Source organism: Cavia porcellus, unplaced genomic scaffold (genome assembly GCF_034190915.1).
Source record: "Cavia porcellus strain 051 isolate PalLab524CR breed Dunkin Hartley unplaced genomic scaffold, mCavPor4.1 scaffold_16, whole genome shotgun sequence".
Classification (NCBI taxonomy): domain Eukaryota; kingdom Metazoa; phylum Chordata; class Mammalia; order Rodentia; family Caviidae; genus Cavia; species Cavia porcellus.
In genome coordinates, this window is record NW_026947499.1 from 48,451,091 (window position 1) to 48,478,293 (window position 27,203).

Sequence of the window (27,203 nt, forward strand, 5' to 3'; positions counted from 1 at the left end):
TGCTACAGTGTAGACAAACCCCAAAACATGCTAAGTGAAAGAAGCCAGGCACAAAAGACCTCACAAAAGATGACTCCACTAGGACTGAAAGCAGATAGCTGGTTACCCAGGGTTAAGGGGTAGCAGAGAACGGGGTACCAGATTGTATTTGGGGGAGCAGAAGACTTTGCAGCTAGATGGAAGCAGCCCTAGTATGGCACTGCAGACACCCTGAGTGCACTGTGTTAACAGCTTTGAGATGAAGACAGAATGAGCTGGCAGGACACAGGGAAGCAGCAGCCTGTGTAGACCAGGAACGGGCGAGGCTACTTTGCAGGCCTAAGAGCTCTGCTTTGGCGTCAAGCACAGCTTGGGAGCCTCCTGGACCCCTTCCCAGCCCGCTGGGCAAGAGCCCCACATGGAGCCTTTCTGCCCGTGACCAGCGTGACCGGTGTGATCAGCGTGACCAGCGCTCTGTGTACTTCCCACATTTGTGTTTCCCATGAGAATGGACCAGGCCAGAGGTCTCAAGCGGCCCCCAGCACAGAGCCTGCTCCTCTCCTGGGGCCTGGGGACCTCTGACCCTGGAAATCTCTATGGCTCTGGGAAAGGCTGCCTCCCTCCTGGGGACAGCTGGAGCCAGAGCCCATAGTGTGCCCACCTCAAAAGTGTTCCCAAACATGGTGGCCGCTGTGTGGGTGCGCCCAGGGGTGTCTCTCTGCCGGGGTCCTCCATCTCTCGCCCCTCTGCCTGCCCAGCCTAAATCAGTTTTTAACCTGTTTCCCAGATTGCTCTGCATAGAGTGATGCCCCCTCTAGGTGGAAGTTGAGAATGCAGGACCATATTCCAACTCCAGTATGAGGAAGCTGGATTTAGGAGCAGTGTAAGGGGTGACACTGCCTTGTGCCTGTCTCCAGAGTGTGCTGGGGGATTAAAGATTTACTGTTTTCTTCCTGGAAGAAAGCGCCAGTACATGCGAATAAGTTATCTGAAAAAGGTGAAATCATGCAGTGGTGAAATCGAAGTTTTTGAAGTCGGACAGGCGCTGGGTTTGATCCCAGCCTACCACTTACTAGCTGTGTGAATGACTGCTAGTGTCCTGTGGCTACTATAACAAGTAACCACTGGCTTGGTGGCTTAAAATGATAGGAATTCATTTCGCCACCTTCATTACAACCCCACGAACCTTATTCTAAGAACATCACCTTCTGCAATTCCAGGCTGACACATCCTTTGGAGGCCACACTTCACCCCACTATAATGACTTAGGCAGGTCACTCACCTGTGAGCTTTGCTTTCCTTATCTGACAAATGGAAGCAGAGCCAGTGCCTACTTCTTGGGCTGCAGCTAAAGTTAAATGGCTCTTGGAGACCAGGGAAGTTCAGCAGCACAAGCATCTGCTGGGCAAGCACAAGGTTTCGAGTTCGATCCCCTGTACTAAAAAAAAAAAAAAAAATGCTCTTGGAGGCCCAGGTGCAGAGAGCGCTCAGCCATGGCAGGAGCGAAAGGGACTATGTGTGGGCACCTGTTGTGTTGTCTTTTCTAAGCTTTAGAGTCATGCTGGTTTCATCAAAACCTTATCTAAAAAGATAAAAAAGGATGGACATACTGTTGGGTGTGGAGGCATCAATCCCCAGCATCACTGAAAACAGTGTTGGTTGTTTTGGTCAGGATGAGGGCGAGGTTCTCCATTACATACAGTCCCAGCAGACACGTAACTAGAATGGGTATGGGAGTAGATGGCATCAAACCGGACGCCCTTCCTGCCCTCATTCTCAGTCCCTCTCCTCAGTGACAGCACTGCGGGCAGCATGCAGAGTGGCTTCACAGATCCCCATCTGTGATCCCCAGCTGTGGTCCACAGCTTTAAATGGCTGATTTAGGATGGTATAACTGGGCCAGGCATTTAGCTCTGCGGCATAAACACCTGCCTGCCTTGCAAGTGCATGGTTGTGAGTTTGATCTCCAGGACCAAAAAAAAAAAAAAAAAAAGAATGGTGTAACTGTGGAGTAGAACGTGTGCTTTGAGTTTGGAATTATGATCTTTTCACTCACATTCATGCTGTTGGGTGAGAGCAGTGCTCCACACTCCCAGGCAGTCCTGCAATCCCAAGGGAAACAACTGATGCTCTCTAACATGCTTCGTGGCTGGGCTGCGGCCCTGAGTAGGTTAGGTGATTCAAATGCATGTTCGATTTATGTTACTTCAAATTGCAATAGGTCTATCAGGTTATAACCTTATCAAAAGCAGAATGTCTACCTCTTTCATGCACATACAAGTACACAACCATGTATCTCTTCCTCTATTCATCTATCTATCTTCTATCTATCTATCTATCTATCTATCTATCTTTTTGAGACTGTGTCTTGCTATGCAGTTCAGGTTGGTCTTGAGCTCCTTTTGTAGCCCAGGCTGGTGTCAAACTTGCAACAATCCTCCTGCCTCAGCCTCCCAAGTGCTGGGATTACAGACGTGGGGCCACCACATCTGGCTCTTTTTTATTTTTTGCAGTATTTGGGATTCAACCCCTGATCTGAGCTACATTCCCAGCCTTTTTCTATTCTGAGATAGGGTCTCACTGAGTCCTCAGTTGCCCAGGCTGGGTTCAAACTTAAAATCCTCTTGCCTCAGATCTGCACCACCACACCTGACTTGTATCCCTTTTTTTAAAACATGAGGCATATATCTCACCACCTACCCCTTTACTTTAGTTTAATGTATTTTAAACACCATTCTGTAACCAACTATAAAAATCCACCTTGCTTTTTCCTCCCTCCATGCCTAAGTTCCTCCTTTCTTTTTATTTTTGTAATGGGAGGGTAGATCCCATCGCCCACTCATGCTAGTAAGAGTCTGCCACTGAGCTGCCCTCCTCCCTGCCTCATTCTTTTAAATGTCTGCCAAATGCATCATGATGTCGCAGAGACAAATTGAAAGAGCAGGACTGGTTATCCCTGCTCCAGACGAGAGGCAGGTTGGAGAGCTAGTTCCCAGGCCTCTGCTGTTGCACAGATACTAGGGCTCGGTGAAAAACTTGTAGATATGTCTTGGGCACATGGATGGTGGCTCTGGCACACTCCTGAGTGGCTCTGGAAGTGCGGAGGGAATCTTGGCAAAGGTTCAGGGGTTTTAGGTCCGGCCAACATGAGTACAGCTCTGCTGGAAGACAGGATCATGAGCTGATGGAGAGTTCTGATGCCTAAGGATGCTCTCTCCTTCTGCCCTGTACCATCCTGTGGCCCTATTTCTTTCAAGGGCCACCCTTGGCCCCCAGTACCTCTGACCCCCTGTTCTACCCCTAGTGCCACAAAAACAAAAAGAAAGGGAAGAACAAAGGGAAGAGAAAGCAAGGTGGATTATTGTGGTCTGATTCAGAACAATGGCTAAGATATATTAGCTCAAAGGCAAAGGGGTAGGTGGCATCTTCTCCATCCCTATATGTGGTCACCACTGTCCCTTCTGTCCTGAAGGATACACAGACATTGCCCCCTTCAGTTCTATGTTCCCTTCCATCCATCCTTCATTCTTCCACCCATCCATCCTCCCATTCATGATTTTCCCATCCATCTATCCATTTATCTGCCCATCTATCCATCTATCTGTTCTCATCCATCCAAAAACTATAATCAAGCACCTAACACCCACCAGTCTACTGCCAATGGAAATACAGTGTGAGAACAACCAGGGACATCACTGATGAAGTGATGCTTATAGAAGACTGAATACTGAGGTGGACAGGAGGTGAAAAGAAATGCTCACTGCTTTGGTGTAGCCTATCAGTGAGTGCAACACTGATTCCTAGGATTGGCTCACAGTTATGCTGGTAACTGTTGCTGTGACCCTCGTAGGGAGGGAAGGAGCTCCAGACCTGACTCCATTTGCTGTGGCCACTTTAAGAGTAGAAGGTGGTTAGTAACATCTTTCTGATCCTTTGGTCTTGTGATGCCTTCTCTACCTGCCAAGCTGCCATCACAGCAGACATTGACTGGAGTACCTAAAGAGGAAGGGAATTTATGGAGAAATGTCAGGGAGCTGGCAGATGGGGTGGGAAGACTGGGTGTCAGCCCCCTAAAATGACAGCAACTGGGGTTGCCTGGTCTGTGGGGTAGGCAGGGAGGCTCCCACAGGGAGCCCATATAACTGCTTTGCTTCCTGATTTTGACTGAGCTCAGAGTTTTAGGCCATAGAGTTAGATCCATGTCGCCTGAGGCACACACTTACCTCTTTTCTGGAGATAAAGGAAGGCCCACCAAGACTGGACATGGTGGCAGGGAGGACATGCTGGCAAATCTCACTGAAAGGAACGTAGTACAAGCTTCCTGGAAGGAGAAGGGTTGGTGCTGAATGTCCAAAAACCAGAAATGTTCACCATGCCATAATAAACGTGCCGCAGCATGAAGTGTAATGTTTGCCCAAGGCCACAAAACAGGGATATAGCCTCAGGGCAGGGAAATCTGAGTCCTGTCCGAGACTGGGGAGTGAGGGATCTCCAGGACCCAGAGCTAGCTGGGTCAGATGTGCACAGCCTCCTGGGACTGCCTCGGGGCCTCTGCGGCTGCCCTCCTGGCTTGGTCATGACTCATGCCCCAGCAGGGAGCCCAGCTGCCTCCAGGGCACTCCCAGTGGGGCTGAGGGTAGGGACTTAAGGGTGGGAGGCAGGAGGGGCTGGGTCCGGACCCTCAGCTCAAAGCTTGTTCGACTCACAGATTTCTTTCCTTTCTCTTTTCAGATCGTGAGGACCAGTCCATTCTGTGCACGTAAGTGGAGCTGCCTTTCACTCTGTTTATCTGGGGTCAAGAGCCAGTGTGTTAAAGGATCCACGGAGGTGAAGATCTTTGATTTGCTCATAGGTCCAATGCAAAGCCTCATCTCATCCCTAAACGGATGCTCACCAAACACGGAGGTAGAAGTTCTCCCACAGAGCGGGCAACCCTTCACTCCTAATGACTCCGGTGGCATTCTGGTGTTGAAATCCGAACCTGCTTTCTCCCCTCGGAGTCCTTTTCTTGCTTCCTCCTGGAGCACGTTCCTCATCACAAGCTCCCAGGGTTGAAAAGACAGACTCACTCTATGCAACAGTCATCAAGTGCCCAGAAGTGCTGGCATCTGCTAGCTGGGGTGTTCTAGAGGTGCAGGAAATACATCTCAGGTGCTTACAGATGCCAGGAGGACCTTGAGAGGTACTGGGAGAAGATTTAGACAACTCTTAAGTTTGGGGCTGATATGGAGAATTAGGAAATAATAAACCAATGACTACTCCTGGGGAAGCATGCGTGGGCAGGCAGCAGGAAGAATATCAATAGGCGTGGGTCTTTGATGTGCAATGTATTTATGACCATGTGATAATGCAAAGCTGGAGAGTTAATGTCACCAGAGTAACTAGAGTCGACCTCACCTACCCCATGGGGTCTGCATTAACAGATTCAACCACCCGCAGGCTCAAAGTATTTGAAAGAACTTGCATCTTGCTGAACATATTCAGACTTCTTTCTTTGCCTTTATTCCCTAAAAATAAATAACTATGTACATATCCATAGCATTTACATCATATTACATCCAAGAAGGAACCAAGAAATGCTTTACAGTGCATGGAAAATTATGTGCAAATGCTAGCACATTTTATAGAAGGGACTTGAGCTTCTGCAGATTAGGGTGTCCACAGGGGTCCTGGAGCCACTCATCCTGAATACCAAAGGACAACTGCATATTTGTCCAAGTGGGCTCTGCATGGAAGGGCAGAGGACTAAGTAGGAAGCTGAATGCTCATTTTCCACAATGAGGAATCAGCATTCGATGCTTAGTAATGAGTAGCTGGGAACCAGGGTTAGCACTGCTACATCCGTGGTGTCAGTCTGGGACCACCTACCGTCCTTGGATGCAATACTTTTTCCTAAGCTAGCAGAGTCGCAGTCTGGGGGTTAGTATATGTGCTGCCAAATCGAGCACAGAGTCTGGGGATTAGGACATGGGCGTCTTTAGGGAGAGGGACACTTTTCTGCTGTCCACAGGGCCTACTGAGCCTCTGTGGACCAGGCCCCCATGTGAACCCCATATCATCTGCTCAGATGCTGAACCAGACGCTCAGTGACCATCTCGAGCAAGTGAACTCTGTGGTACAGCAGGGAGCAGGGCAGAGTGCCTCACAGACGCCTTCCAACTGTGTGGCTCTGCAGGGTGCATTTGACCTCTCTGAGCTGAGTGTGGGCTGGGGCTGTGAGGATGAACAGGGCAACACTGCCACCCCAATACCCATGCTATCACAGCTGCTGCTTCCTCCAGAATGGCACTGTCCCATAGAACCTGCTGTGACAATGGCTGCTGAGTATTTGACGTGCAGCCAGTGCCACGGAGGAACTGAATTTTTATTTAAACTTGAGAGCATCTGCTTAGATAGCATCTCTGACAGCATCTGCTTAGATAGCTCAGCTGTAAAACACTTCTCTCCTGGGTCACCCTGACTCCCCAGCCTCCCCCTAGCCTGGGAGGCCATCATCTGTGGCCCTGGCCTCTGTGGCAGCTCCCTGCTCCCAGTCTGACCAGGCTCACTTATCATTCAGTGAATATTCATGGTGAGAATATTCATCCACTACTCACTTTATAAATATCCATGAGTGGGGTGTAATGAAGAGTCGATTCCAGGCTGCACCTCACAATCCCATCATTGGCCAGCTGTGAGTGCTCAGAAACAAGTCACCATGCCTCTCTGAGCCTCAGCTTCCCCACCGGTAAAGTGGGGACAATCCAGTACCCCCTTTGGTGCATGGAGGACCAAGTGACCGCCTGTGAGGGACTGAGGGTAGCACCAGCACCTTGGGATAAGTGCTCTGCAGGGTCCACTGCTGGGGCCACCAGCGATGTCCGTGCTCTGGCCCTGCCTTCTTGGCTGGGCCCCCGCACCCAGCCCATGCTCAGTAAGTAGGCATTTGCCACTGTCAGAGGGAAATCCCAGATACCCTGGTCCCCCTGAACCACCACTGCTCAATTCCCCTTGTTCATTTGGCTTTCGGCTGGGACGATCATCCAGTCAGAGGACCTAGAGGTTGACAGGAAAGTCTGAGGTGTTAGGAGAATGAGGGAATAGGAGGAAGAATGGGTTGGGACTGACAGTTGGCTGGGTAACAGTCACCTGCAGATGTGTTAAATTTTTTTTGGCATCTCATTCATTTAGGGTTATGAAGCTGGAGGCCCTGGGCAGGTTGAGAAACCCCAGGATGATACTAACCTGTGTTCAGAGAGAGGAGCTCAGGGGGGCCCTCTGGGCTCTGGGAAGGAGTTCACACTTTAATCTACAAGAGACCAGAAAGCACCAAGCAACTCAAACCAGGCCTTGACAAACCAGAGCAGTGGGCCAAATCTGCACCCACCCCTTTTGTAAATAAAGTTTTATTGGAACGTCCATTAGTACACACATCGGCTTCCCTTCTGTGGCAGCAGTGGGTAGCAGTCATGACGGAGTGTACATGTCCCATCGGCCAAAAATATTTACCATCTGGATCTTTCCTGACGCCTGGGTTAAACAGTGGAAAAACAGGATATAGTTTATATTTTAAGAGAGGATGCTGGTGAAGATCATGATACAAATCAAATGTATACACCCAAGGGAAAACGTGGTTATAAAAATAATTACAGCTGGCATTCTTGTGTACTAGGTGCTGTTCTGAGTGTTTATTATATGAATATTCATTCACTTAATCCTCCAAACAATGATACAAAATGATTTTATTTTATTTCATTTTGGTTTATTTGAGACAAGGTTTTACTATGTAGTCCAGGCTGCCCTTGAACTCACTTTGTAGCCCAGGCTGGCCTAAAACTCACAGCAATCCTCCTGCCTCAGCCTCCCAAGTGCTGGGATTATGGATGTGTGCCACCATGCCAAGCTACAAAGTGTTTTTATTTTATCTATTGTGTAGCTATAACTGAAGCACAGAGTGGTCAAACAACTTACCTTTAAGACACATGGGTAGCTTCATGAATTTCAACTCAGGCAGCCTGGCCTGGGAGTCCATGGTACCATCTGCCAACTAATGCTAGGGAAGGGTAGTAGTGAGTGTGCTGTTGCCAGAGAGAATGTGTAATTGGGCTTTTCCAGGTGTGTAGGAGTTGGATAGCAGCAGTTACTAGAGAACACTAGTGGCACTAGTGGGGTGGAAGCCACATGACAATCAGGGACAGAATGGCTTTCTTACCAAGGGCAGACCACAGGCTGCAAGGGACTTACAGTAGGGAGTGCTCGGCCCTGGGAGTCCAGAGCAGCTCCATAATAGAGAGCCCACTGTTGAAAACTTAGTAAGAATTTCCAGATGACAATGTCAGAGCATTAAATCAAGCACAGATCTTCCGGGGGCAGTCCCCGGCAGACCGTGCAGGTCGCATATGAGCGCGGTGGGGTTACGCTGCCTTGGGTGGCTGGGCTGACGGAGAGGACCAGCAGTGGGCCATGGGTGGCCGAGCCCAGCCCTCTGGGAAGGGGCAGCAGGGCACCAAGTTCCCAAAGAACCAGGGCAGGGGGCACAGGGTCCCCTGCCAGGGCAACTCCTTTACCCCAGAGTTCACGGTCAGAAAACCAAGACGCTAATGTTTCCAGAGCAGCCCTGAGCACATCCACCTTCAGACGCCCACGTGCCCGGAGCCGGGGTGTTTTCCTTGGCAGAACCTCCTAGGACAATTTATTTTTATCAGCAAAATGTGGACACGGTTGAGCCAAATGATCCACGGGGAGAAGCAGATTCCCAAAGTCTGTGTCCAGCTTCTCACAGGCCACGGCAAGGCACGGGCCACTGCCATCTTTGTTGTAAAAGGAATGAGAGCGACCAAAGGCAGGGTGGAGAAAGGGGAACTGTGGGGAGAGAGCGGAAGGTGGCAGTGATCGGGGATGCCAGCGTGCTTGGAAGGAAGAGAGTGCTCTACCCGCGGTGCTTATAAGGGCTGCTCTCCTGACCATGTCCCAGAGCGAAGGCCCAGGGCCACCCACAGAGGTGGTTTCCTACATTCATAACTCTTATCTTTCTCTGATCAGAACTGAGCTTTCATTTTTGGGTGAAGTTATCAAGTATTTTGACGTGAGCCAGATTGAAGTAATTCAGACTCTGGTGTAAACAACCTCCTGGCTTAGATCTTTGATCCCTGGTAACATTTTCAAAGAGACTAGTAAGGCGAGAATTCCTGGACTCCGTGAAGAATGCTGGGGCAGCAAGCCTGGGACTTTGCTCTGTCTTTCTCTTCTCCTTATATATCAAGCAAAGGCAGCGGAAGGTCAAATACACACTGCAGTCCCAAGCACACCCAAAGTAAATCCCGAGCCGCCTCCATTCCCCTTCCGCGTGATAGCAGGAGCAATGGCAGCCTGGAGTGATTTACCTCAACCTCTCAGTTTCCCCAGGTGGGGGATGAGGATCATCAGTAACTCCTTCTGTAGGTGGCCGGAGGATTAAATGAAAAGATCAGTGAGCCAATCCCAGTGCACCACAGGGTTCCAGCACTTACCATCTCCTCTTCCCCGCCCTCCCTCTGGCCTTAGAGAGCAGGTTACTAGAGAGCCGGGCCTATGTCATGGAACACAGGAGGAGTCCTGATGGCTCTGGGGTCAGGGACCTGACTGAATTCTGACTCTGCCCTGCCTCGCTGTGTGGCCGAGGGCAAGTTGCTTGCCCACTCTGGCTGGATGTTCTCTTATAAAATAACGAGGAGGAGAGGAGACCAGTCCTGCCTCCAGGACTAGGAGACAGGAGAAACGCAAAGGAGATTATGCATGGGAAACAGTAAAGATGCTCAACACACTCAATTCTCCTCTTTAAAAAAATATCCAAGTCAGGCATGGTAGTGCACACCTACAATGCCAGCACTCTGGAAGCTGAGGCAGGAAGATCGCTGTGAGTTCAAGGCTAGCCTGGACTATACAGCAAGACTGAAAGCCAAAACCCAAAAAACAAAGCATTCAGGGATTTGGGCCTTCGCTTTCTTTCACTTCTGGAGAGATGCAGTAATGCATCTGTGGGTCCCCTTTTACCAGTCGCCTCTAAGGCCATGTGCAACAGTGGTGCCACCAAGGATCAAGGACCGCGGGCAGGAAGGAGATTGCACAGCAGCCCGGTGCAGCGCCCACCCCTCGGGATAGTGAGCCTGCAGCCGGGCCAGTGCTCGCGTGCTTCCTGCCTCCTCTCTTGCCTTTTCTTCCCGCCCTTGGCAGAGAACATCCATGTCTTCATTGCCTAATTAGGAAACAGCGCGGAGGCTGTGTGCTGGCCTCGGTGGCACCAGTTCAGCACAGACAACCTTGAGGTGACCTGGGGGGAGGCGACGAATTCTTGTGCAGACTTTAAAAAAAACTCTCTTACATTTTAGAATATGAAATGAGCTCAGAAATCAGGAGAGTTTAGGCAAAGAAATGGAAAACAGAGGAGATCGAGGAGGGAGGAAAGCTTCAGCAGAGACCAGTGCTTCCTGTGCCCTGGGAGTAGGGTGCTGGGGCCATTCCAGTGCCCCTGCATGAACCCATCCATCAGGGTGATCTCAGCATAAGAAGTCTACCTTGCTCAAAAATCTACTCACATATCTTAGGAGTATTCTTTTTGATAGACAACACCTATCAGTCATGCCCACTTTAGCATGAACAACTTCAAGTTTTTCTTTTTGGTGTATAAATGAGATGGTTAGCTGGCCGCCTGATGTTCGAGGCGGGGGATTCCCCATAGGATGAGGGGCTTGGGTTAATCAGTTCTTTTTCTTGAGTGCAGTTTAGGTCATCCTGCTCTGAGGATATTTATGTCTCCCTTGAATACTGCCCTTTGCCTGGCCTCTCCATTTCTAACCATGCTAATGATGTCCTAATAGCAGTCAATTCCAGACAGACCTAAGTCTGGCTCTTTGCAGTGAAAGTTAGCTCCTCTTACCTCTCGCCCCATTCTTTCTCATCTGAATCCTTTACCTCATCCTCTTGGGAGGAGTTGAGTACTAGACCCGGGTCTGAGGTTCAGCTCAGCTCCCTCCTGCCTGTGTGTCTTTGGGTAAGTGATCCCCTCCTAAGAGCCTCCGTTTCCTCCCCCTGGGGAATGGCAGTGATGATGCCATCACTTTGCTCCGCTCCTGATGTGAGCCTTGGAGACACCTGTTCAAGGTTCCCTGAGGTCACTGTGCGTGTGTCTTTCAGAGGCGAGTCTGGAGCTGGCAAAACAGAAAACACCAAGAAGGTCATCCAGTACCTGGCTGTGGTGGCCTCCTCACACAAGGGCAAGAAGGACACCAGCATCACGGTGAGTGGTGGGTCTGCAGAATGGCCTGACCAAGGTACAAAGAGGACACTGAAGCAGAATTCAGGCCTGGTGACACTGCCTGCCCCCAACAGTGCAGGAGGACACGTGGCTAGGTGGCTGGGTGGGCATTTCCTATCCAGCTGGACACACATCCTAAGGCCAGCAATGAGCCTTCCCATGGCAGTGGATGCTGGCTTCCTATCAGGGTTTCTCAGCAGTGGCCGCACAGACAGCTCATTCTGTCCCTGCACTGTCCTGTACATTCAAGGAACTTTTAGCAGCAACCCTGGCCTCCACCCCCTAGATGCTGGCAGCACTCCTCCCCTCTCACAACTATCGAAAATGTCTCCAGAAACTGCCAGATAGACGACCCAAGGTGTGGGGCCAGTCATGCCTGACTGGGAATCCCCACCTTAAATGAGTCTCTGTGGACTCCCTGAGCCGAGGTGCACTTTGGATTTGCTCTTTCCCCAGTGTCTCCATCCCCCGGGACGGGAGGATGTCGAAGTCACTCGGCACAGGAATTCTGGCCCAGTGGCTTCTGTAACTGTGGCTGAGCCCTTCCTGTGTTGCCAAAGCCACGGGGATAAGGCCAGGAATAAGAGGCTGCCGCTGTGTCCACTGAGCTTCAGGACAAGTGGCAGAGGGAGGGAATCACTGAGTAATCTCACAGTGTCCCCCCAGGAATAAGGGTTTCCAGGGCATCCCTCCTGAGCCCTCGCTCTCTCCTCCTTGGCTTTCCTGACTTCATCTGTCCCAGGAGGGCGTCTTGCCCTGTCTCTGGGCCTTGAGGAGAGGAAGATGGTAGAATGAGCTCTGCTGTGGCATGGTGTCCCATGTCAGTCCCCAAGAGGTGACTGTGCAGTCTCAGTGGCCAGCTTGGAAACTGGTGGGCGGCAGTCTCAGCTTCAGGGACTTTCTTTCCTAACGAACACAGGAGCCAGAGGTCTGGCCTGTCCCCTCGTTCCAGGCAAGCTGGTTCTCAGGCAACCTGCATGGGGACAGACGGCACCATTGTGTGGGACTGGCTCTCACAGCCTTTCCCTACATGATGAAAATACAAACTAATAGTTACTGCTAATGGCTTATCTTCATGAAGGCCTCCTGTGTCACGCACAAGAGTAAATAGCATGTGAACATGCTTCAGCAGGACATGCCCAAATGCTATTTAAAAATGTCCCCCTGGTTGCTGGCATTGCAAAAGCCCTTGGACATTTCTGGATGTCTAAGGAATTAGAAGAGGGAGAGAATACCAAAAAAAGGGAAACAGAGTCTATGCCTGCTGCTGTGCTGGGGGAGTCCAGGTGTTTCGGGGGAGGGTTGAAACCGCATGTCCCCAGCCCCCAATGAGCGTGCACTGGAAATAACACTGACATTTGTTTTATACTGTACTGTTTGACCGCAGCAAGGCCCATCTCTTGCCTACGTGAGTAACTGAGAGTGTTCCTGGTGTGTGCGGGTGGCATGGAGTGGATTTAGATCTATCTGCATGTTCCTGTCGCACCCCTAGATCAGTGTAGGCCTCTGAGTTTCACATCCCAAGTCAACAAACACAGCCAAACACTGTCCTGTGGGTGTCGGATGCCAGGGTGGGGTGTGGAGTACGTTTGTCACCCACAGGACCTCTGCTAGAATCTCGTGTCCGGGATGGATCTCCCCAGTTCAGGATCAGCCTCACCCCGACGTCCTTCCCATCGTGTCTGCTTCTGGGGCCCCTGCCCAGAGTGCCCTAGCGACATCACCCCGTCTGACCGAGTGGTTTAGGACTGTCAGGCCCCAAAGCTTCCCTGGCTTCACTGACATCATTGCATGCTTCCCCCCTCCTTCCTGCCACCTCCTAGTCCTTGTCCCAGCCCTGCCCGGTGCACCTGTGTGTCTGTGCATGTGTGTGCAGTGCGTGTCCGTCTTCTGCATGCTGAGTGCTCTGGAACAGTCTTAGGCTCGCGGCACACAGCTTCGGTGGCACGGTAAGGCCCCAGCTATGCCACACGACCTGGTCTGCAAGTACAAGCTCATCTTCTAAGGCAGAGCTGGAGGGAAGGGGCTCGCACACAGCTCGCAGCCTGGAGGAGACTCTCAGGGTGTCTCCATGGAAAGAGCACATTCGAGGAAGACCCTGGGTGGCAGTATTGTTGCTCAGAGGAGAATCCAGTTCTCATTTGATATCTAATGTCTTGTGACCTTGGCTAAGTCACTCCAAGCCATGATTTCAATGGTATAAAATGAGGATGCTTAAAGCTCCTCTGTGATGATCATTCAGCCCCCATTTGCTAGAATCCTCACGTTAGAGAAGGAGCTTTTCGGAGAAGACGCTGGAACCTCAAAGTTTGTATGGACACAGGGGTTCCTTTCATCCTTTCTTGCTAGCCAAGGAAAAGCCCATGATGCTCCTTGCTGGTTTCCAACATTGGGCAATTCTGGTAGAGGCCCGGAGTTCCATGGAGACGGGGCTTTCTCCTCCGTTCTGGGAAGGGCAATGGACCAGGCACGAAACTTAATACATAAGTATGCACAGAGGGAAGTAGGAGCTTTCAGCTCCGTCCCTGGGGCAACTCCTCCTGATGCTACAGGAAAAAGCTGAGTCCACTCTCTTCCCTGCTGGGTGCCCTTCTGGCTTCTGCGCAGCCAGCTGCTGCCTGTGAGGGAAACAAAGAAAGGGAGCAAGGAGGAACCTGGGGACCCCACTCTCCCTTGGCTCCAACAGCTGCCGCCACGTTCTCAGGCTGGGCAGAGAGCATCTCCTCACTTTCCAGGCTTGACTTACCTCGTTGGCCCTTTCCTGCCACGTTAATCACGTGACCGTGTTTGTGCGCAGGCGCCCCAGCGAGGGTGGGGGCAGAGGGGTCGGTAAGCTGTGTCCTGTCTCAGCTGCATTTCACCTGATGAATGGAGCTCCAGCAACCTGCTTTGCAGCTTAGTTTTGCAATCAGTTAAAAAGATCCTGGTGGGTGTTGCTCCTCAATTAGTTGTCCATAAGAGGCTTCAGAAAACAAGACTAAGGAAACAATACAACTTTGAGAAGTCACACCAAAAAATCAGGAGAAGCATTACAGTCACTTGGCTTGAAGAAAGCTGCTTATTAAACTTGAGCTGCAGCACGATGACTACGTACAGCAGGACAGTCTGTGCACTGGCCAACCCCGGGGGTACCATTCACTAGGATGTAAATGACATCCCTGGTGTTATGCAGTGTGGTAGACTTCAGTGGCAATAACGTTGCATAGATGGGCAGGCCCTTGTTTTTGAAAGCATCCTTCCTCGGGAATAATTATCCTAGTTGTCAGAAAGCTCTTTGAAATCACCCAATAAGCTTCAACATTTCCATCAGGGTTTGCAGGGAAGGATAGAAGGTAGGAGAAAACTGTGGCTTAAGGGCGGAGTCTGTCAGTTCACTCTGCAGTGAACTGTTAGGGCTGGGGTTGTTTCCCCAATTAACTAGATGTGAATAATTTTAGGGAGAGCTTGAAAAACAGCTTCTACAAGCAAACCCGATTCTGGAGGCCTTTGGCAATGCCAAAACAGTGAAGAACGATAACTCCTCTCGATTCGTAAGTACCAGAGCCACACAGGTTTCTGGGAAAGGTTTGGGTCCCCTGGTACCACCTCCTTCCTGAGAATGCAGACTGTGTGTGTGTGTGCTGGGGAATCTGAACCTGAAGGGAGAGGTGGACGTCACCACAGCGTTTGCCCTCACCCCGTCCTGAACTTCTGTCTCCTAAGGGCTCCCGCCACTCATTCATTCCTTCTCCCCAGTTATCCAATGAGCATCTACAGCATATCAAGCACTGTTAGGCATTTTGTATTCATAGTTAATTCTACAAATACATACCGAGCACCTGCTATGTGCCTGACACATATATTTAGTACCCATTCATCTTGGAAAGCACGAATTGAGCATCTTACTCTATACCATGTACATCTATCTTTCACCAAACCTAATATATTTAGCTAACTATAAATAATCACTCTGGTTGGCACACACTGCTCACTTGTGGGAGGGGGCTGGGTTAATTTTTATTAAGCTCCTACTGTATCCCAGACATTGCACTGGGCTCCCAGAATCGCAGTGAACAATTTAGATGTGATTGAGCCTTGTCGGAGCTTGTGGTCTAGTTAGGGGAGTAGACAGCCGATTGGGCAACAGCTGCCAGCTTCCCAGGCTCCTTCCCGCTCCACCCTTTTCCTCTTCTTACTTGAGCCTAACAGGGCAGAGAACTTGTTAAGTGGTTGATGACACATGCACGAGAGTTGTTTTACTGTACAGAAGCAGCCAAGGCCTCTGTAGAAGAATCCAGAAGCTCTTAGGGAGAGAATATAGGGGCAAGGCTGCATCTACCTCCCTGGCAGGGGACCCTCTGCTGCTTTGTGGGTGCCCTTGTTCCAGAAAGGGGTTCATGGAGAACTGCCTGCTGAGGCATCTACTCCACCCCTCCTCCTGGACCTTGCACACTCACGTAGCACTCCCAGCCCCAGGAGACCTGTGGCCCAGGTGTTACAGCAAGTAGTCGTGTCCCCTCTCCTTGCTGAAATTCAAGTTATAAGTAACGTCTGACTACTCCACAGAACAGATTAGTGCAAATTAATATGAGGCCCTGACTGTAATTTGAAGGAAAAATAAGATAATTCATAATACACACATCGGGGCTAGGGTGCAGCTGTGTGGTCCAGTGCTTGCCTGGCATGCACAAGGCCCTGGCTCTGATCCCCAGAATTGTCAAGAACAGCCTTCTCCAGAGCTGCGCAGTTGTATAGTCACATTAGAGCAATGTTCTCTTTCTTTTTTCTTTTTTTGTGGTACTGGGGATTGAACCTAGGTTTTTTGCTCTGAGCTACACCCCAGTGCTTTTTTTTTTTTTTTTTTTTTTTTGAGACAGTCTCGCTAAACTAGGCTTGAATTTAAAATCTGCTTTAGTCTGCCAGAATGCAAAGACTATATGTGTGCACCACCATGCGCAGCTTCCACAATTTGTGGAAATTGGGCCCTTCAAATGCCCCCACTTGACATTCATGAATGTGAAAAGCTTGTTTGTAATTAGTTGAACTGAAAACATAACCTGTTTTAGGTAAAAGTATAACAAAAATTATGAAACAGCCTCCTTAAAAGTGGCCACCTCCTCAGGAAGCAGAGAGGGGCAGTGGCTTGTTTCAGCCCCCAGCAGCTCCCTATTGCAGCAGCAGCCATGTGGTTGCCCCAGTCACTTGGTCTCATTTTCTGATAAGGAAAGTGTGACGGTTGCATGGGACCTGAGCCAGCCTAGGGGAGTATGTCCACCAGAGAACCACTCACTGTGGAAGTCGTGGTGCGCCAGAGCATGTGATCCTTTATCACCTGCTGAGAAAGTGAGGCATGGGGTGGGCTGAAGCCCTGTCCTCCGCTGTGGAGCTTCTCTGTGCCCAGGTTAAGGGACCAGCTGTCCCCTTCAAGGCAGGTCTCAAATGAGGCCAAAGATGCAGCACTGTCCTGCCCATGGGACATGCCAGGCAAGGCCTGCTAGGGCAGGTGGTTCAAGGGCCTTCTGCTCACTGTCCTGCAGGAGGTGGTTCCCCACAGCTGGAAACGGTTACCCCATAGCCAGACGATGCCAGGGTCAGCGTGTGTCTGGACAGGATCAGGCAGGGAGGGAGCTTCAAGCCACTGGGCGCTCTTGACTTACAGCTCTGCCTGTGAAGAACAGTGTCATAGGGCAACTCACCTTCAACAAGGAAACAGCCATGCTGGACTTGGAGTCATTACAAAAGCCAAATGAGATGCACTGGGAGGGTGTCTATCTGTAAGGCCTGGGATCATCAGCCTGACAAGGTTGGTTCTTTCAGGCGGGCTGACCTGCAAGGCTCTGCACATTGGCAGAAATCTCCACACACCCAAAATGTTCCCCAACATCTCCCTCCCTGCAGGCTTGTAGTGAGGGTCGGGCTGAGGCTGCCTATAACTGGCTTTTCCCTGAACTCTTTTTCCCATCCACAGGGCAAGTTCATCCGCATCAACTTTGACGTCACCGGCTACATCGTGGGAGCCAACATCGAGACGTGTATCCTTTGGCAGAGCCTACGCCACAGGGGTTCCCACACCAACATCCACCTGCCCAGAGGCTGAGGGGCTCCAGAAAAGAAAGGCACAGAACCCATTCACTTGCCCCAGACTCTTGAGTTTCTTCTCAAACAACCCTTGTACTTGTTTTTTCTACACTTGTAGGCCTTAGGATTTAGGTGACATCAATGCTTGAACCCAACCAGCCCTCTTGATTCTGGATTGGTTTCTCCCTAGCTCGGGGACCATGGGTCAATTGCTCAGCCTCTCTCTACCTTGGCAGTGAAACAGGTGTCATGATGGTCCCTGTCTCGGAGACGTTGTGGGAGTGGATTAGTTGAGTTAGTTTGTGTAACACCATGCTGGGACAGCGGAAGGGCTGGCAGAGCATTGGCGTTGTGTGATGGTCCTACTTCCTCATTACTGGGTCTTGTCCAAACTCAAACACAAGGCTTCTTGTCCTTAAAAGAAGGACAAGGTGGTCTATGAAATGGGTAGAAAAGGAACCTTCCCCTTCGGGCATCTGTTTCCAGAGTGTGGCAGGTAAAGAGGAGCCCAGGGAGAGATCCAGACTTGGGGGCTGGACCCAGGCATGCTCATTTATTCACCTCTGAAGCATTGCAGGCGGCCCTCAGGCTTAAAGATGCTGGTTTTCAGGGCACCTCGAGGAGCATGAGTGTGGCAGTGATGGGGCCAGGGTACGTTCCAGCTGCATTTGGTGCCCTGGTGCAGAAGGAGGACTGAGGGGTGAATCAGGCCTAGGTCTAGTTCTCAGCTCGGCTCTGTTAGCTGTGGGGCTTGGACAAGTCACTCAGCCTCTCTGAGCTCAGATTTGCTCCTGCCTAAGCACCGTTTGAGATGAGGTGCTTTTGCCAGAGCTGCACATCCTGCCCTCCTAGCCAGGACTGGCCAAGCCAAGGACCTAGTGTCCAGTGGGCCCAGCAGACACTCTTACCTGTTCCTTTGTTGTATTTGCTACAATCCTCAGGCCTGGCCTGGCCTTCTGGATGCAGCATTTTCCTTTGAGATCATTGATTCTCAGAGTGTTTTCTCAGACCTGCAGTGCCAGGATCCCTGTCACTGGTTAGAAACATACATCTCAGGCTCTGCCCCAGACTGGCTGAATCCTGAGCTCTGGATGGAGCCCAGCAGAGCCCTGCACCTTGGGAAAGTCAGAATTTCTGCCTTCTGGGTCAGAAGTGGGCTGGAGCAGGCTGGGTACTGCTAGTCCGTTTTAGGGCTTAGAGAGGATGAGGTTGGCATAGATGAGCCTGCCGCCATCCCAAAGGGTCCCGTTTAGTTTTGAGCCTGATGCCCCCACCAGCTGCTTCTTCCCCACCCTGTAGCTCACCTGTGATTGAGTAATTTCCTTCCTGTTTTGGAACAGGAAAGGTGGAGGAGGTTTTGCTAAGTACTCCCAGGCTGTGGGATCTTGAGAAATGATTTCACATCTCTGAGCCTCAGTCTCCTTGTGTTGAAAGCACACCTGACCCTTGCGCTTCCTTCCTAGCACAGTTGACGGGACTGACTTGAGATGGTGCATATCGAGCACTGAGCTCCAAGGGGAACAGGCCAGACAGGCTGTCCTTATTTCCTCTCCTGTTTCGAGACAGCCCATTGTAGAGAGGAGGCAAAGATGTGGTGGCCACTGAGAAAACATGTCCTTCCCTGGTCCCCACTGCCGCCCTTCATCCTAGGAGCATTTTTTTCTCCAGCTTTCTAGGCTTTTCCCTTTCATTCTGTCCCCTTGCTTTCCAAGTCTGGTCTCTACCAACACCACAGTGGTTCCATGTGTCTGTGGGAAGCATCACCAAAATTCACCGATTCCTGGGACAGTACTCACTGGATGGTCAATTTGTGTGAATCGGATGCAACAGCCAGTCCTGCCCAGCTCTAAACTCTCCAGACCTCTCCATCGTGCCTTGCCTGGGTCCTGGACGTGGCTTCTTCCACAGCTGGCACCCGGGGTAGAGGAAGAGGTTAGGTTTCTGAGAGCTGAACACTGGCAGTATCTCAGCACCCTTAACTCCTTCCACACCAGATCTGCTGGAGAAGTCTCGGGCGATTCGCCAAGCCAGGGAGGAGAGGACATTCCACATCTTTTACTATCTGATTGCAGGAGCCAAGGAGAAGATGAAAAGTGAGCACCTAGCCATGATCCTTGACTGGGGGGAGGGGGTGCAGGGCTGCATTCCTCCACCAGGGCTGGGGTAGGCGACAGAAAGCACTGTCTGTGGATGGCAGGTGCACACCTCCTCATCTCCTTCTGGTGCATGAGTGTGGTCTTTGTTTGTCCTCGTTTACTGAACACCTACTGTGTGACATAGTAGATATCAACCCCAGTGAGACATTAGATCATTAATCCAGTTAGACACAGTCTGTGCCTTGGAAGAAGGCAGAAAAACAATTGTCATACATGTGTCAGACTTGCAAGTATGTAAGATGCATTTTAATTTTATAAGAATTTTGAAAGATTAGTGGAATTAAGGATTCTTTATGGCAAATGTTTTGAAGATGACTTTGAAATGGTCTTTGTAAGAGGCCAACAAGCTTTTTCTTTTTTTATGGTGCTACACCAAGCCCTGGCTCAAGCTAGGCAAGGACTCTTCAACTCTGCCACTCTCCCAGCTCGGCAAACCCAGATCTTTCAGTTTCTGTCACAACTGCTCACCTCCAAATTGTCATGCAAAGGCAGCCACAGGCAATACACAAACCGGTGTAGGACGCTGCTCTTTGGTACACCTTCATTTACTAAAACAGGCAGTGTGCGAGGTTTGTGGGTCTCTGTTGTACAAAAAAATTTTTTTCATATAAAGGAAGCATATACTTTATATAAATGAAATACAGTTACAGTAAAGAACTATAACTTCTTGTTACATAGTAATTTCTTAAAAGAATATGCAAAACACATAGCTGAAAAACTCAATGCCTCCTTAAAGATAGGTATGTAGTAGAGCCTGCTTCTAGCAATAAATCTAAGTCTAAAAATGTATGAGAACAATATATACTTTGCTTCATGTCAGTTTTGTGGCCCAGAGTTATTTTGTTTAGGAAGATTACAGAAACGATGTGTGACCTCCCATCTTGGCTGTAGGGGCTGTTGCAGAGCCCTATCTTGAGGGGGGTGGTGTTAGTTTTTATTTAAATCTCCTTGGTGCTTGGCTTTCAAGTATGAAGTAGAGCAATCTTAGAAAAAAGAAGATGTCGAGGGCTGGGGATTTAGCTCAGTAGCAAAGTGCCAGCCTGGCAAGTGCAAGGTCCTGAGTTTGATCCCCAGTACCAAAAAAAACAAAAGATGTTGAGTGGGTGTTATACATCAGTAAATATGGTAAATTGGTCTTTTTTTTTCCTCTACTTGGTACCAAAGTCAGGAGTTTGGTTGTCTCTTGACTTGGATTCAGTTTTGTGCTGTGTCTGATCTTCTGGAAATTGGGCAAGGGTAAGGCAATGGGTAAAATTCCTGGGGCCGTGGTATTCTTCATGATAGACCTGAGAAGCGCCTTGGTTCTTAGAATAAAATATTTGTAAATCTACCCATATTATGGATAATGGAGCCTTGGTAAAGACCCAAATCCTTGTGACTTGACTTAGGCTTTCACTTAACCCAAAAGCTGGAGTTATAATGTGCCTTTGGTCAATTTAATCTCAGATTTACCAAGTAATTCTCAAGTGACTTGACCCATAAAAGACCTTGGTTTAAAAAAGAAAAGTTTCTTATTGATGTCTCTCCAAGAGTGTTTGTAATCCAGCCTAATTAAAGATGGTTGGAAGAGGAAATTCAGTGTATTGAAGGAATAATGAAATCAAGTAAGATAGGAGAAACAAAAGTAACTCTAAATGTTTTGGGGGGAAAGAGTATTAAACCATAACAAAGTAGATGTAACTGCAGAACATGACCGTACAGAGCACAAGTTTTAATAGGTATAATATAAACAAAGAGTTTATAAGCAAATTGTTTTGCTAAAGAGCCAGGGAGTAAACATTTTAAGCTCTTAGAACTCTGTATTATCCATTACAACTATTCAACTCTGCCCTTCTAACATGAAGGCAGACAGGGAAATGGGAGTGACTGTGTCTCAATAAAACTTTATTGACAACATAACCAATGGGCCACATTTGCTAACCATGGGTATAAGACTTACCTACTGATTCAAATTGAAATAATTAGAGAAAAGGGAAGGTTATCAAGAGCTAAATCGTCATTCACAAAACTGAAAGTCCATCGATAATGCCTAAATTTGATACACTCGGCAACAGTCAATTAAATATAATTGTATATATATATTATAATATACTATTCAAATGTAGTACATAGGTATGTATAGTATATTATATATAGTATAGTACATTACATATGTGTAGCATTATTGTATATGTACTAGTATAATAGTAACCTACTATATATGAAGACAGTGGTAACTAACAAAAATAATAGCTAAAAGAGATTAAAAAGTAGTTATTATAGACTAAAATAATAACTGAAGAAGGAATATGATTTGGAAAGACATAAACCTTTTGGTAATAATTGATTCATTAAATTCATGTATGTATAAGATTTTTGATAAAAATATAACAAATGTCTATTTAATAATAATAAGGGATCTAGCACTCAGGAAGCTGAGGCAGAAGAGTTGCTGTGAGTTCGAGGCCAGCCTGGACCTAGTGAAACCCTGTCTAAAGTAGATAATAATAATAATAATTAGTATTATTATTATGATAGATGAGCTTTGACAGGTTTGCTCCTGAAGCTAAGGCCTTTGGGAAAGTAGGAATGAAGGGCCCCTTTCCACTGGGTAGATGTGACCCTGTGTCATGGAGTGTAGCTTACATAGGAGGATAAAGTTGGATTTTACCTGCCAGACACCCTGGAGCAGTGCCCAGCCCACATTACTGTACGGGGCCAGCAATGGCCAGTGAGGCCAACAATGGAATAATGTAAGAGGAAGGCTTTAAACTAAGTCTTGAGAAAGGGAAAGAATTGTACTGGTCCAGCCCCTGTCTCCTACAGGAAGCAGAAATGTGTCTCACTGACCACTTCCCTCTCTTCCTCTGCTAGATGACCTGCTCCTGGAAGGCTTCAGCAACTACACATTTCTCTCCAATGGCTTCGTGCCCATCCCGGCCGCCCAGGATGACGAGATGTTCCAGGAAACGCTGGAGGCCATGTCCATCATGGGCTTCAGCGAGGAAGAGCAGCTGTGTAGGTTTCACACGGTCTGGGAGACCCGATTTCCTGTTTGCTACACGCTGGGATGCATTGGGCTCTCCTGTGGTCAGGACAGATCTCTGCTCTGGATCCTGTTTCCTAAAAAGAAAAGCAGAGGGAAAACCAATTCTACTGTGGGTGGCTTACTAACTTTCTAGAAAAGTGACTAATTAGGGCTTTTTCAGTTGCCAGGATCCCAAATTGGCTCAGGCAAGAAGGAAAACCATTCATTCATAATGCAAAACATCCAGGGATACTGGTTCAAGTACAGTAGGCTCTAGGGGCTCAGGTTGCTTTGGAGTCTGATGCTTTTCGTTTGTTTGTTTGTTTTGTGTTGCTTTTGTCCTCTGTTCCTCTAACTCCCAGGCCCTACACACGCTGTTTTTTGACAGCTGCATTGAAATCTGTGCATCCTTTGGATTTATGCCCAAAGAGCAGAGTGGATCCCCTGCCTGGGTCCCTCAGTGGAGAGCCCTGGCCGCGGCTGATGTGCAGGGTCCTGAGCTGCTCAGGTTGTGGCAAGCTTGGTGAGGGTAGGTGGAGAGCTCTAGGAATGAGCCTTGGAACTCCAGGTGGCAATGGCAGCTTCATCAGAAACAAGGGACCTTTGGCCTGAAAACAAGGGAATAGCTCAGAGGGAGATTCTTGGTCCCAACACTGCTCCCGAAAACACTTTTGCTCCAGGATCAGATGTGCCACAGTGTTCAAAGTTAATGTCTTTTGGGAGCGGAGGGCAAGATTGTGGAACGTTTCTCTCCCTTCCCACGGCCCTCTGCAGCACTAGGACATCGCTAGTTGCTGAAATGCATTGCAAGGGGAGGGGGCAGCTCCCCAGTGATAACCTGGAGCCCAGGGCAAGAAGGTTCTGTGGCTCAGTTGATGGACGGCTGGCGCCTGTGGCTTCTGGCCAGGGTCCTGTGTCCAGACTCCAATGCCATGGACTCCACAAGTATGATTCATTTCATTTGGGACACAGGTCCCAATCTTTGCCTCCAATCTTGCTTTTTAAAAACTACAAATAAAATGCTTTCGTGCTTGCTGTGTGCCAGGCATGTGCTGAATCATTTCCCCCCTTAAGATACCATGATGTTCAGTGCAGTTTTATTTAAATAGTACAAAACTGGAACAAACTAAAATGTTGATTGGTAAAGGATTTGTTAAACTCTTGTCTTCATGAAGACAATTGGAATTTTTTGGAAAAGCATTAGAAATGCTTAAAATATGTTTAAAACAGAGACAGTAGGTGACAAGTAATATGCTAAATGCTTTATAAGCTTTATTTACTCTCTCAGCACTGCTGGGAGACATCTGTTGTTAATCTCAGTCTGTAAATGGACAAATGGAGGCACAAAGAAGTGAAGGAATTTACCCCGGGACACACGGCAAGTTGATATTAGATCTAGAGCTTATATTTGGGTGTCCAGGACTCCCAAACCCCTGCTTTTGTCTGTGGGAAGGGAATATTTTTTGGTTTGGGTTTTGTTTTGAGACAGGATCTCCCTGTATAGTTCAGGCACGATTCTCCTGCCTCAGCCTTCTGAGTGTTGGTACAGGTGTGTGTGCCAACATGACTGGCACAGGAACGGGAGTTTTTAATCCTTCAGAAACCTTTTATAACCTGTGTCCTGGCCAGACGGAAACTCATGTTAGAAGGAAATAAGCACAATTCTCATTGCTGGGTAGGCAGAGATGTCAAATCCCACCCTGAGACAAGCCTCCTTTTTCAGCTGCTTTTTTGGGTTTTTTGGGATAGATTTCACAGGGAATGTGGCAGTCTGGTGCTTCATAGGTCTGCAGCTCCTCTCTGACACTTGCTAATCTCCCTTCAAACCACAGAGAGGCAACAGGTCCCAGGCCCAGGAACTTGACCATGACCAAGCAGTGGCCTAAAATGTTTTGCTTGTTTTCCCAGCATTTTTATAGCTACCTCTATTTTGAGCAAGTAACGCTGACGTTTCACTTAAGATCAAGTTTTCTATAAATAAATGTAAGGAGCTGGTGGAAGTGAATTTAAAGAAAAAACAGTAATGGAGCAGGTAGGACATAGAGAGAAGCGGCATTCAGATCCTGTGTGGGTGACCAGTGCCCACAGGACAGACTGAGAGCCCTGTGCCTGCGGAGCCTGGCTGCAAATCCCAGACTGGACTGGCAGCTGGGGGCCAGAGAAGGCAGGAGTCAGCCCCAGGCCGGAGCATCATGCGGTCCCAGGGGACCAGGGTTTCCCGGCCCCAGCAAGTTCTGCTCTCATGGAAGAGCGGCAGAGCCACCAAAGCCCAGGGAACTTCAGAGACTTCTGAGGAAAGGAGAGGAAAGGAAAGGAAAGGAACTCACCAGGTCCAGAGACCAAAGCTTAGGACTGGAAACATGTAACAGGGAGGAGAGCTGGGCAGTGAGCTCAGCAGCACAGTGTCTGCCTGGCAATGCAAGGTCATGAGATCAGTTCTCGTAAGATCAATTCCTAGTACCATTAAAAAATAAAAATTAAAAAAACAAAACAAAACAATGACAGAGCGGTAATGACTATTTATTGAGCACTACCTGGGTGTAGGTTAGCCCTTGGGACAATCCTATAGGATAGATATGTGCCTGAGTGGTCTGATGGTGAGAGAAACCCAGAGAGGCTCAGACCCAATTTGAGGTGACACAGCTGCCCCGAACAGGGCCAGGATCTGAGGTCCTGTGCCAAGCTCCAGCATTCAGGCGTGGAGCTCGTGTCCCTGACACCTCTCCCAGGTTCTACACGTACTATTATTGGCTGAATGTTTTTATGTGCAGGGTGATTTCAATAGCCCTTTGTCTTAAACAGTTTCTATAAAAGCACTAATGTTATGCTCTGGTTAGACTGATTCTAATAACTTAGAGTAAATTCCTAGCTATTAAGATTGTTTAAAAGCCGTTCACCTCAGTCTTGTACCTCCTAGGCTATGTGTCCATGCTGCAAAACCCTACTTCCATTCCTCAGCATCAGCGAGGTAGATTTGTTTCCTGAGGCCACTGTGATTAATAACTACAAACTTGGTGGCTTAAAACATCAGAAATGTAAGTCACCGGGTCTGGAGCCAAAGGGCTGAGGTCAGAGTACGGGAGGCCTGGTTCCCTTGAGAGGTCCCTGACACGCCTCTGCCCCGCCGAGCTCATTCTCTGTATTCTTTGGCTCATGGCTGTAGCACTCTGACCTCTGCTTCCTGTCCCATAGCCTACCTCCCTGTTAGTTTTCTCTTTCATCTAAGCACACTTGGCACTGAATTCAGGGCCCTCTAGGTAATGTGAGATGACCTCACCTTGAGAGCCTTCTCCTGGTTACATTTAAAAAGACTCTCAAGTGAGATCACATTCACAGGTTCTAGGTGGACATGTCTTGGGGGACCCCCCCCCACATTCTGCCCTCTACAGGTGGCTGACATTTTGTGCCATCACAGGCCACGCCCCTTAGTTAAACATCGTCTCCCCTGACATTAACTTTGTGGAGTAACTATGCTGTTGCCATCTCCATTTTGCAGAGAGGGCATCTGAAGCTCAGCAGGGCGAAGATGGGCTTTGAGCCCAGGACTATCTAACCTGCACTAGCTGCCAGCCATCGCCACCTTGGCTTCTCACGTGGCCCTTTCTAATTAGCCCTTTGCTGTCAGTATCTCTTTGTGTCAGTTTATCTCTGTTACCTGGGTAGGCTTACCAATCTGTGGTCATTTCTGTGATAACAGGCACTGTACCATCAAGCACTAGACATTGGCTTCTGATTCAACAGGAGGGAAGTTTTGGCCACCACAGCCTCCGAAACTTTTAAAATTGACCCTCAATGTTTAAACATGGGTAGATTTCACATAAAACTACATTTCTTCCATCATTGGAAACGTGAGAAATTCCAGCAGCACTGGACTCATCTGTCCTGTGGCAACAGTAAGAGTCACACTCCATTCAGGCTGAGTTGTGGTCGGGATCCCAGAGTTACTATGAGTCTGCTCTGCCCATTTCAACTAGTGGAGACTTTTTCCCTTTTTCTTCTAGGTCTGGAAAAAGAACACTACTGCCACCTAGTGGTAGAAGGTCAGAAATGCCATTAAGCATGTGACATGCTGCACAGGACAAAGCATGTTCTGGCCTTAAATTTCAATAATGCCAAGATAAAAAAAAAAAAAAACTGAATTAGGCTTCTCTCCTGGGTTCTGCAGGCCTTACAGCGATCCCTAGGTTGTATTTGAACTTTAAAAACCACAAGCACGAAGACAAAAAAACAACAACAAAACCATAAGCTCAGAACCTGATAGCTTACAAAGCCCTCTTCCCAGGTGTTATTGTTAAATTGTCCTAGCCATGTCCTGTCACCAGCAGCTGCCTGAACTTTTAATGGGGAAGGTGACAGGAAGTATGGGGAGGTGCGCATCGGGGTGCTCTGTGCTGAGCTAGACCTGGGACCCCGTGGGGGGGGGGATAGCTCTTATGAAGGTCCGTATAAGCCCTGGCTGATGGGAAACCAGCTAGGGTTGTTCTGGGACACAGTGGTGTCTCGCAGACCAGAACTCTGGGCGATTTGTCTCTGCATTCACCTATGCCAAACATTCACATTCATCAGTCTCCCACCCTCCACCTATCGGACCACCTTCCCTCCCCACATCCTCCAGCCACCCCTTAACTCATCAGTGCTCATGAGCAATCTGTATATCCAGTGAAGTGTATTAAACACAAGAATTTTTTCAACCTTTAGTGACATGTGATATACGCTGTCCCAACTGAAGCAT

General features: G+C 48.8%; 1 protein-coding gene across 5 annotated transcripts in view; it reads left to right on the forward strand.

Moving 5' to 3' along the window:
- Positions 1 to 27,203, forward strand: part of Myh11 (myosin heavy chain 11) — a 109,597-nt gene that overhangs the window by 41,233 nt on the left and 41,161 nt on the right. For 3 of the 5 annotated variants that reach the window (XM_013141690.2, XM_003477792.4, XM_013141688.3), the window contains exons 4-10: positions 4,711 to 4,738; positions 11,131 to 11,233; positions 12,639 to 12,659; positions 14,689 to 14,781; positions 17,199 to 17,262; positions 19,303 to 19,401; positions 22,318 to 22,461. In XM_013141690.2, the coding sequence (XP_012997144.1) occupies positions 4,711 to 4,738; positions 11,131 to 11,233; positions 12,639 to 12,659; positions 14,689 to 14,781; positions 17,199 to 17,262; positions 19,303 to 19,401; positions 22,318 to 22,461 (552 nt within the window). The remainder of the gene's footprint in view (positions 1 to 4,710; positions 4,739 to 11,130; positions 11,234 to 12,638; positions 12,660 to 14,688; positions 14,782 to 17,198; positions 17,263 to 19,302; positions 19,402 to 22,317; positions 22,462 to 27,203) is intronic. The other 2 variants (XM_013141691.2, XM_013141689.2) reach the window with 1 other exon arrangement.